The sequence below is a fragment of the Pteropus alecto genome, unplaced genomic scaffold, assembly GCF_000325575.1.
Source record: "Pteropus alecto unplaced genomic scaffold, ASM32557v1 scaffold41, whole genome shotgun sequence".
NCBI classification, from domain to species: domain Eukaryota; kingdom Metazoa; phylum Chordata; class Mammalia; order Chiroptera; family Pteropodidae; genus Pteropus; species Pteropus alecto.
The window spans coordinates 483833-494087 of record NW_006430464.1 but is presented as its reverse complement, the minus strand read 5'-3'; the positions used below and the strand labels follow the sequence as shown (position 1 = coordinate 494087).

General features: G+C 59.8%; 3 protein-coding genes and 1 long non-coding RNA gene across 7 annotated transcripts in view; 1 reads left to right on the top strand and 3 right to left on the bottom strand.

Moving 5' to 3' along the window:
- CLDND2 (claudin domain containing 2) overlaps positions 1-1591 on the bottom strand; it is a 2146-nt gene extending 555 nt beyond the window's left edge. The window contains exons 1-2 of one of the 2 annotated variants that reach the window (XM_006904985.3): positions 629-1591; positions 204-341 (exon numbers count right to left, since the gene is read on the bottom strand). In XM_006904985.3, coding sequence (XP_006905047.2) covers positions 204-341; positions 629-920 — 430 coding nt within the window. In that variant the 5' untranslated portion in view covers positions 921-1591. Of the gene's footprint in view, positions 1-203 lie in introns of both variants that reach the window. The other variant, XM_025048139.1, reaches the window with a different exon arrangement.
- Positions 1592-2737: 1146 nt separating this feature from the next.
- Positions 2738-3994, bottom strand: NKG7 (natural killer cell granule protein 7). Of its 2 annotated transcripts, XM_015592370.2 has the most exons (4): positions 3490-3991; positions 3270-3416; positions 3046-3180; positions 2738-2954 (listed from the first exon to the last, which is right to left on the bottom strand). In XM_015592370.2, the coding sequence occupies exons 1-4, from the start codon at positions 3644-3646 to the stop codon at positions 2896-2898; spliced, it is 498 nt and encodes a 165-aa protein (XP_015447856.1). In that variant the 5' UTR covers positions 3647-3991; the 3' UTR covers positions 2738-2895. The 2 variants fall into 2 exon arrangements, with proteins under 2 accessions (XP_015447856.1, XP_024903912.1); XM_025048144.1 differs by lacking the exon at positions 2738-2954 and having other exon boundaries at positions 2963-3180; positions 3490-3994.
- On the top strand, positions 3934-6578 carry LOC112481247. 2 transcript variants are annotated; one of them, XR_003046855.1, is made up of 3 exons: positions 3934-4058; positions 4636-4861; positions 5446-6578. It is a non-coding gene; the product is annotated as an uncharacterized LOC112481247 (long non-coding RNA). The 2 variants fall into 2 exon arrangements; XR_003046856.1 differs by having other exon boundaries at positions 4009-4058; positions 4548-4861.
- Positions 6579-7900: 1322 nt separating this feature from the next.
- LIM2 (lens intrinsic membrane protein 2) overlaps positions 7901-10255 on the bottom strand; it is a 3188-nt gene continuing 833 nt past the window's right edge. The window contains exons 2-4 of the mRNA XM_006904983.2: positions 9334-9483; positions 8206-8340; positions 7901-8005 (exon numbers count right to left, since the gene is read on the bottom strand). Of these exons, the coding sequence (XP_006905045.1) occupies positions 7944-8005; positions 8206-8340; positions 9334-9483 (347 nt within the window). The 3' untranslated portion in view covers positions 7901-7943. The remainder of the gene's footprint in view (positions 8006-8205; positions 8341-9333; positions 9484-10255) is intronic.

Sequence of the window (10255 nt, the reverse complement as noted above, 5' to 3'; positions counted from 1 at the left end):
CTCCCAGGCCACGCCCCCTCGGGACCGCCCGCCGGGCTCGAGCAGGCCACGCCCACCTCCTCCAGCTGCGACCTGACCCCGCCCCCGGGTCTCCAGCCCCTCCCCTGGGCTGACTTCCTGGGGCCTCAAGTCGCGACCCCTGGGCCCCTGTCCCCTCCACCCGCCAGGCCCTCCCTGAGCATGGGGGCCCGCTGCCGTCTCACCGCAGAGGAAGAAGATAACACTGGTAGTCTGGCCCCGCAAGTCGCTGTCGTGGCACAGGATCCGCAGCCCCATCACCAAGCCCACGAGGCTGGAGCCCGCCGCCAGCACCATGCACGCCCCTGTCGCCGCCAGCACCGCTGGGGAGAGCCGGCCGCCTCAGCCCCGCGCTGGCGCCGCCCCCGGCCCCCGCCCCCACCCTCCCGCCCGGGGCTGGGAGCGGAGTCGGGGTGTGAACGGGGCCTTGGAGGTTGTCAGAAGGGGTTGTTATGCTCGTGGTGGCCTCGGTCACCGAAGGGCCGCTGGATCTGAGACTGGAGGGGGCGGGGCAGGCGGGGGCGCTGCAGGATGTGTCCAGTTGTGTCAGGCGAGGGAGCCAGCTGCGGTCAGTGCCGGGGCTGGCAGTGCGGCGGGGGCGGGGCCTCACTCTGGCAGGGGATGTTGGGGCAGATGCCGCCTTTACACTCCTGCCACAGGCCACTGTGGCCCCCGGGGAAGCGGATCCAGTAGTTGGTGGCAGTGGAGAGAATCGTGAGGACATTGGCCAGGAAGCCCAGCAGGACGCCCCCGCTCTGAAGGCTCCGCTTCACCCCCATGCCAGGGAGGCCGCTGCGGGGGCGGGGGCGGAGGAGGGGTGCGGGGCACACAGGCTGTATTGGCCAACATCCCTCCCGCCCCCCAAGCCCCTCTCCCCGTTCCTTCAGGTCCGCAAGAGCCATGTCGCTCCACGTCCCAGCGCCCCTGCCTGAGGCCCTGCTTCTGAAGACCTGGAGATGCCCCTCCCTCAGTTCCTCCCAGGCTGCGGGCCCCTCCTCCAGCCTCCTGCCTGGGCACTTTGAGACCCTCCCTCGCCGGAGCTGCTGCTTAGGGACCCCTCAGTATTCCAGAGACCTGCATCCCCCAGCGGAATGGCCCTTACGCCTGCCAGTCCCCTCCACCCACCACACACACCCACCTCAGTGACTCACAGCCAGCTCCCAGGGCTTCTTAGGTGCAGAGCCCAGAGGGGTGGGGGAAGGGAGACCGAGTGTCTGTGAGGCAACAGGAGTTCCAGAACCCTCTCCCAGTTGCCCCTTAAAGAGATAACCACACACACGCGCGCGCGCGCACACGCGCACACACACGCACACGCACGCACACACACACAGGCAGCTCTCCTAGCAAAGCGACAGCTCAGACTCAGATGGCAGGTCTGAGGGAGGCCCGAGGGCCATGACACCTTCTAGAAACTTCTCTTCCCTTGACCCCTTAAGCGCTCCTGGTCCGTAGCTCTGGCTGTGCCTCCCAGGCCCCCCACGGGCCCCCGCTCCCTCTACTTCTCAGCTCCAGTCTTCCTAGCGGCTCCATCCGGCACCTTCTCCCAGGTGGGCTTCCTCAGCCCCGCAGTCCAGCGGCCACGATGCTGGGATAGCTCCCGACACTCTGTCTCCAGCCCAGGTGTCTCTCCCAAGCCTCGGCCTGCAGGGCTCGTCTGCTCCTGGCCGCCTCCCAGAGCCTCTGGCACCCAGCCACCTCTCACATGAGCTCAGTCCCCGGAGCGCTGTCCCTGCCGCTTCCTGCCCCTCACCCCACGAAGGCCTTGGCTCGCCGAGTCCCGGTTCCTCCACTCTCTCTGGCTCCGTCGCACCTTCCCGTCTTACGCCCGGGTCCCAGCCGGGCCTTGTCCTGCCTCGCGTCCCACCTGTTGCGCGTCCCACCTGTTGCGTTGCCAAGCTGCTCTCTCCCTTTGGTCCTCCCCCGAATGACCAGAGGGCTCTCTGGCTCCTGGAGCTGACACTACCCCTGCCCTACTCACGCCCTGGCTCCCCATTCAAGGAAGAGCCAGCTGTGGTGCGAGGGGTCCTGGCTCCCGCCCGCCTCTCCATCCTCATTTTCCACCAGCCCCACGTCCTGCATCCCGGCCACAAAGCACCTTGATCCATCCAGGGAACACTTCCGGCCTTTACCTGCCTCCGCCTTGGGGTCCCTTTCCCTGCATTACTTTTCCTTGGCCCCGCAGAAGTCTCTACACGTCCTCTCCCCCCGGAAAGCTCACCTCCATCCCCCGCAACACCGTAGGCCTTTGTCCCGGGCCCTCCCTGGGCTCCTCCTGCCATCCCGCCTATGCCAGTGAGTGGCCTTCCCCCACCCGCCTTTCAGCCCTCGTTGGCAGGCCCTGGGTCCGACTCACGTCCGTGTCCCCAGATGCCCAGCAGACAGGACGCGCTCAGGAAAAGCCGGCGGACGGACCGAATGAATCAACGAAATGAGTGACGGCGAGGTGACGAGGTCAGAGGGAGCAAGTGGAGGGTGTTCGAGCAAGGCGGGGAAGAAGGGAAGGAAAGACAGAGAGAGACGCAAACGGGGAGCAAGACAGGGCCGGACAAGGGGAGCGGGGGCACGGGGCAGTGCCGCGCCCGCACGGGGCCCCGCGCCAGGCGGGAGCCCCCCAGACAGCACGTGGGGGGTCGGACTCTTCTGGGTACCCAGTGTCGCCTCCCCGGAGCTGGTGTGCCGGTGGCTTACGCTGCGATCGAATTAATCAGAATAACCCGATTCTAGTCCATTTTTATTGAAGGGATGAAGAGACAAATGAAGAGACTGCGAAAGGGCAGGGGCCGAGGGCCGAGGGCGGGCCGGGCGTCCGGTGGCTCTCGATGGCACCTTCGGAGAAGAAGGGGGCCTCACGCCCACTCGGCTGTCCTCGCCCACGTCTCACAGGGCGTCGTAGCCAGGCCGGGGGCCGGAGCAGTGAGCGCCCAGACTCAGGCCACCTGCAGTGGCGGGCGGAGGGTTAGCGCTCGCCCTTCCCGTGTCCTCCCAGAGCCTCGGCTGGCCCTCCCAAGCTCCCGGGGCGCCCGTCACCTGCACTGAGCAAGAGGGGGATCGAAACCCAGCCCAGGAAGAAGGACCAGGCGAAGAAGGTCTGGATCTGGGGGTTACGAGGCTGGCTCCACCGCTCGCTGGTGTAGACCGCCATGGCCACCATCAAGGAGAAGGCTAGGGACAATGACAAGAGGACCCGCTCAGCCCCTCCGAAGTCGCTCCCGGCTCCCGTATGGGGCCCACGGGCAGTCCGAACACCTTACCTGCAGCAAAGGCGACGATGGATGCGACCAGGGGCCCGCGGCCGGGGGCAGACAGCGAGGGCACGCAGGACAGGACCAGTAGGCCCATGGACACCAGGCCACACAGGGCAGCCAGGATGCCGAAGATCTGTGTCACGTAGATGTAGCCTGTTCCAAGACAAGAGCTCTGGGGGCCTGTCCCCTCCAGCAATGTCCCCACGGGAGAGCCCCACCTGCTTACCTGCGGGGTGCTCATCTCCCTTCGTCGGCCAGATGCCAGAGTGAGAGGAAGACGTGGGCCCCATGGCCACGAACCAAAAATTCGTGCTCAGGGCAACCACGACACACATCAGGCCCAGGGAGCCAGCCAGCAGTGCCAGGGACCGACAGGGCTCCATGGGGACGGGGGGAGCACTGGGCTTCCGGGTCCTGGGAGACGAAGATGCTGGCGATCCAGACTCCTGGGTCTCCGAGGGAGGAGGAGGAGGCTGTGCACCTGGACTCCTGGGTCCTCTGAGCTCGAGAAAAGGCAGCCAGCAGGCGGGAGAGACGGCGGGACGGCCCGCGCTGCTGAAGACAAGGCCACTTCTGTCTCCCCCGGCTCAGTTCCCGGCAACCCACCCTTGTCACACACACCCTCCCTTCCTGGCTCGCACCGATAAAGTCTCCCCTCCCCGAGGTCCCGGTTCCCCTCACGCTGTGTGGTGGCAAAGGGTGACACATTATCATCGGTGGTTTGGTCTCTCTGTCTCAGCTTCTGCACCTCCCGCCCTCGGAGCCATCCACACCAGAGGGGGCTTCCCGGAAGAGGTGAGAGAGAAGCTTGGGGGCTCAGAGGTGGAGGTGGCAAACGAGGCCAGGGTGTGAGTTAAATGAGAGGGGAGGATGTGGCCAGAGGGGACAGTTGGGGGACGTGTCATGTTTTCCTGTGGGTTTTGCAACCTTCCGTTCTGGGAGGGGGGGCACTCTAGGGGGGCCACAAAAGGAGGGGGCTGGAGGCCAGGATGCCCGGGGCCGAGGGAGGAAGGGGCGGCCGGGCAGGCAAGGGGATCAGACTCCCGAATCCCGGCTTGGAGCTCATGCTCCATGACAGGCAAAAATGGAGAATCACAGTTCTGAAAATCCGTGAAGGGTAAGACACGCCCACATCCTCATGTGATCAGTGCAGAGACAGCTCCGTTTCCAGCGGCTGGCTTCCTTCCCAGGACCATGGTGCCTGGCGGGGGGGGCCCAGGGACGTCAGCGCAGGACCCCCCCAGCCCTCCGAGCACAGGCCTCCTCCCCCTACATCGACATCAGGTCCTGGGCGGCACCTCACCTGGGAGCAGGTATAAGGTGAAGGTGCCACAGCTCAAGCAGAAGGCCCACGCAAACTTGACCTCTGCAGAGCTGGAATGGCCCCAGAGAGGACCTCTGCCGTGAAGACAGACTGAGCCAGCAGTCTCAGGACATCTGGAGAAGAGGGGGACCAGTGACCCAGGAGGCCGGTCCTCTTCCTTTGTGGGAGACTCCAGTTTGTAGGCCCCTAGCCCTCTCCCGGACCCTCGCCAGTGAGGTAACTGGCCACTCCTGAGAACATGATCACAAGGACAGCCTCCCAGAGGCGGATCCAGGTGATGAGGAGTGGGGACACAGTGGCTGTAGACATGGCTCTGGCAAGAAGCAGCCAGACAGGCTTCGGGAAGTCTGGGCCGTTGGGCGTCTGGGGAGGGGAGAACCAGAGCGCAGAGCCCATCTGTGATCTTGACCCCGTCCCACATCCAACCCCAGCCTGAACCCCATCCCTATCCTGCAGCCCAACCCCGTTCTCATTTCCAAACCCAGCTCTCAGCTCCACCCCATCCATAATCCCCGCTCCAACTCAATCCCTAAAACCAACTCTCAATTCAAAACCATCTCCAACCCCAAACCCACCCCAATCCCTAATTTAACCCCATCCTCATCCTCCAGCCTAACCCCATTCTTATTCGCAAACCCAACCCCAAACTCAACTCCACCCCCACCCCAAAGCCAATCCCATCGTCATCCTGGCTCTTAACAACCCTATCTTCATTCCCAGCCCCGTACCTGGATCATATTCCCAATCCCGGCCCCAGCCCAGCCCAGCCCCACGTCTACTTCCTAATTCATACTTCTCCCCAACCTCTAGAATTCCTGCCTCAACCCTGCCCCATTCCACCTTCATCCCACTTTCCAGGTTCGAGGCTGTGAACCTGTTTCTCATCTTCCTACGTCTTATCATAACCACCACTGACCGAAGAAAGATTCAATGGCCTGGCTTCTGCGAGGGAACCTTTAAGCCCGTGGAATGTCCTGCCTGATATGTGTCTGTGTTTACCTGGAGTCCTTGAGCCACACCAGATAGTTTATGCTACCAGTGTAGTTTGCGCGGGTGAGGGGGCGTTGGGGTGCACTATATCAGCTTGACCCCCGGAGAGACTGGAGACTGAATAACTCAGGTCAGCCACGTGGGTGCTCCATGCCTACGCAAGTGACCTTCAATAAAAACTCTGGACACCAGGGTTTGGGTGAGCTTCTCCGACGGGCAGTAGTCCGTGCGAGTCGTCACACGTCCGTCGTTCGTTGTTGGGAGAAGTAAGTGCTGTTCCGAGACTCCCCTGGGAGGGACAGTGGAAGCTGGTACCTGGTCTCCCTGGAAGCCGCCCACCGAGGCTCATCCCTTTGCTGATTTTCAACGGTGTCCTTTAGCTGTAAGGTAACTGTGAGTGTAACAGTTTTCCTAAACTCTCTGAGTCCTTCTAGCAGCTCATCGAACCCGAGGGTGGTCTTGAGGACCCCTGCAGCGAGGGAGAGGGACTAAGCCAGAGAGTGAGTGGGGGCATTTTCGGATGCGGGATGTGACTGAAACGAAGCTGAGGAGAACCCCGACGTTTGCGGCTTGAGTGGCTGGATAAAAATGGACGTGTCGTTTACTCGGATGGGGGGAGGTCGTGGGAGGAGCGGAGGTGTGAAGACTGAAAATCCTCTTCGAGTTGGAGGGCTGAGTCTGGAGTTATAACGGCATTATCATCGCTAGAGTAAGCCCTGTAAATACGATTATTTCTACTTAAAGGAGCCTCGGTGAAGTATTATTAGAGAAGGCCTCCATTGTCACTGTTAATACCAGAAGCCTCTATAAATATAGTATTCTTGTTATTTGAGGAGGCCCCAATAAACATTATTTATAGGGAATAAGCCTCTATTAATATAACAATTACTAGCATAGCCTGTAAAAAAAAAAATGCTTAGCATTAGAATTGGCCTTGCTAAACGGTGTTATTGTTTGACGATTGGCATCAGTGAATCTCACGGCGGTCAACATCGGTTTGTTGAATGAACTAAGCACCAGCGGATGAAGAGAAGGTCAAGGCCATGAGCGGTGTGTGAAGACGCAGTTGTAGGGGGTGAAGGGCCCTGAGTTCTGCTGTTTGTAGTGGGAGGGGCCCATCGGGGAAGGGAGAGGAGGGGGGAGAGCCAGCTGGAGATGGGGCGAGGCTGGTGGGCTGGGAAGCTGTCTCTTCACAGACCCTTTCACGTATCCTATTACCGTACCATAATATTGTGATTCATAATGAGAATTTCCTAAGTGACAAGCACCATGAGAGTGTCTTTTGCTACGGGGATGAGGTGACTTTTGGACCCCCACCTAAGGATGTGGGGGATGGTTTCCAGTGGAGCGGACCCTGTGATTAGAGGGTTGGAACTTCCAGTCTCGTCCCCTGACCTCCAGGGAGGAGAGAGGAGCTGGAGGCCAAGTTCAATCACCAGGGGGCAAGGATTTAATCAATCTCGCCGATATGATGAAGCCTCCGTAAAACCCCAAAAGATGGGGTTCGGAGAGTTCTGGGTTGGAGATCCAGGGAGAGGGCCCCCCTGGAGAGGGTCCCACGCCTGGCCCACACCTGGCCCCGTGCAACTCTTCCGTTGGCTGCCGCTGAGTTATACCCTCTCGTCACTCACTGGTGGTTGGGTAAGTACCGTGTTTCTCCGAGTTCTGTGAGCTCCTCTAGCAAATTAATGGAACCTGAGGAGGAGTGTCTGATGCACGGCTGGTTGGGCAGAAGCACAGGTGACAGCCTGGACTAGGAGCTGGCATCGGAAGCCGGGGGCGGTCTTGTCGGACCCAGCCCTTCCCCTGTGGGATCTGAGGCTATCGCCAGGTAGGTAATGTCAGAATCGAGTTCATTCTGGGTGGCATGGGGAGGGTGGAGAATACACATCCGAACTGGTGTCAGAATTGGACTCACGCCACGGTTTCCTAGACATCAAATTGTCCCCTGGGCGGGGCCGTGTGATTGATCTCGGTCTCCATGCCTACAGAAACCGCAGGCGGGGCCTCCGTAACGCCCCGCACCCCATCCGCCGCACGCACCCCAGCTCCTCAGGGCCACAGAGTAGTACTTCCACATCAGTTTTATTAGACTCCAAAAAAAAAAAAAAAAACCTTCTAATGGATATTCCGTTTCTCAAACAACCCCTCCTGGTGGAGGGAGGGCCTCAGGCCTTCTCAGCTCCCTCCCACCAGGCCCCGTTCTTCCTCTCCTGGTGGGACTCAGGAGTCAAGGGCCCCCACCCAGAGTCCAGGCCTGAGCCCCCTCATGCCCCCAGGAACCAGGATTTCAGGCCCCAGACCCTCCCCTCCTCTTCAGCGACCTCGTTTTAACTTCCAGTTGAAGCTGGTGGATACAGTTGGGCTCAGCGGGGCGTGGACAGGCGCCGACATTCGTGCATCCGGTAGGCACACATGTAGAAGATTCCTGTGTGGGGAAAGGTCTCAGGGGACACCCCCAAACCCCCGCCCCAGCATTCCCTCTCTCCCTGGGCATCCTGAGGGCCTGGAGTCTGCCATCCAGCTTCGTGCTGGGGGCCCGTGTGGGACACCTCACCGTCTCACCCTCTGGAGTGCTGCCCGCTCTGCCCCAGACACTGCCCTTTCCACCCCCAAAGCCCCCCGTACCTGCAAAGAAGGTCATGAGCAGGGCCACCCAGCCCAGGATGTAAGACCAAGAAAAGCGCCAGTCCCCGAAGCGGCGACCCAGGAAGCTGACGGTGACTCCAGTGTAAATGGCCAAGGCCAGCAGGACAAAAAAGGCTGGGGAGAAGAGGGTGTGGGTGGGAACAGGGATGGGTTGGGCGCAAGATCGAGGAACGGAGTGTGGTGGGGTGGGCGAGGTGGGGATAAGGGTGGAGTGTGGTGGGGTGGGTGGGGTGGGGATAAGGGTGAGGACAGGGGTTCAGTCGAAAATGGGAGCGAAGACAGATGGGAATGGGGTGGGTGTGGGACAGGGGTGTGCTGTGTCATAAAGAATCTGACTGGTCTCTGTCTCTGGTTCCCGGAAGGATGACTCTAAATCCTTGGCATTTCTCGACTTATGGGAGTGGCTTTGCTATTCCTGAGCCTCCGGGATCACGCCTGTTGTTGAGCTGAGATGGCTCGGAATGGAAGCTGGTCATCGGAAAGACCAACCAGCAAAACAGAGAGTTGAGACGCCAGCTGCTTTGGGGAGGGGAGCAGGGCCGGAGATTGAGTTCCATCGCTGTGGCCACCGAGTCAATCACGAAACTCCAATAAAGATGCCGGATGCTGGAGCACGCTGGTGCGTCCTGATTGGTCAACGTGCGTGGGGAGGGTGATGGTGCCCCCCAGGCTTCTCCCTCTGCATCTGTTTATGTGGTTGGTCTTGAGTGGACCCTTTACAACAAAACTGTAAGTATAAGCAGAGTGCTTTCCTGAGTTTTGCGAGTCATTGCAGCAAAATTTTCCAAAGCGAATGGGTCCTGGGAACCCTCGAATTTGTAGCCAGTCGATCAAACGTGCAGGTGACCTGGTGGACCCTCCTTGCAGCTGAAGCAGACACAGTCTTGTTGGGAACCGTGCCCTGAAACCTGTGGCATCTGCGGTGCTGGAGTAGGTGGAATTAGAAATTGGAGCTGGCGCTGGGCATCGGTCGGGATTCGGGTGGGGGTGGAGTTGACAGTAAGGCGGGGAGGCAGTCATGACAGAGTGGTGTTGCAGGCGGGGATGGACTGGGCTTGCAGACAGGCAGGGAGTAAGGGGGGGCTAGGGGCAGGGGCGTCCACTCACTAGAGGCGAAGAACATGATGCCGGCAGAGAAAGGCCGGGAGAGGCGGGTGAAGGTGGGCTGCTGAGCGAAGGCCAGGATGCCCACGATGATGCCGGACGTGGCACACAGGGAGGACAGGATCATGAAGGCGCGGGTGGCATTCCAGTAGGCTGTGGGAGCAGCCCACGGTCACGCCCGTGCTTCCCCGTCCTCAGCGGTGAGCACTGCTACCTCTGAGGGCCGGAATGCCTCGCCCTCTCTCCACGACCCCGACCTACCTCCAACCTCGCCTCCCTGCAATGCCCTCCTCTTCCCCTGGCAAACTCCATTCACCTCCCCAAAGCCCAGCCCCCAAACCCCGTCCTCTAAAAAGCTCCCTCCTCCCCTCAGTCATCATCTTCACCCTCCCACTGGGTTATGACTCTGTCTCCCCCTTCAGCCTGATGGCTCCCCAAAGACAGGCACTAGGTCGATTCTACACCACGAATACTCCCAGCATGGGTTCGGTTAGCACACAGCCCTGCAGAAATGCTTGTTGGATGGATGGATGGATGGATGGATGGATGAATGAATGCTGATTGTCCATATTTTCCTGCTAATCATTCTTTATCCTCTCTCTTTGCTCTGTATTTTTTCCTTCCCACCACTCACCTACACCCGAAAATGCCCGTTCATTTGTTTTTAACTTGTTTATGATGTCTGTCTCTCCACTGAACTTGTCCCCTCCGTGAGGACAAATGTCTCGTTTTTTTCCTTCGCTGCTATATCCCCAGCACATAATAGCTGCTCAATAAATATGGTGAATGAATGGATGTCAAGTACCGGGAATTCTGTCTTTCCATAAAATGCATATTGTGTACTATATTATATCTCTATGTATCTCTAGTATGCTATATAATATGTATTATATACACGCTATTCATATACAATGTAGGTACCTAC

Bases quoted from the DNA above. Each gene is read 5' to 3' on its own strand.
- NKG7 (XM_025048144.1), bottom strand. From the start codon at position 3,646: ATGGAGCCCTGTCGGTCCCTGGCACTGCTGGCTGGCTCCCTGGGCCTG. The intron at 3,417-3,489 runs GTAAGCAGGTGG...GTCTTGGAACAG, and splicing joins GGGAGATGAGCACCCCGCAG to GCTACATCTACGTGACACAG. The intron at 3,181-3,269 runs GTAAGGTGTTCG...CATTGTCCCTAG, and splicing joins CATCGTCGCCTTTGCTGCAG to CCTTCTCCTTGATGGTGGCC.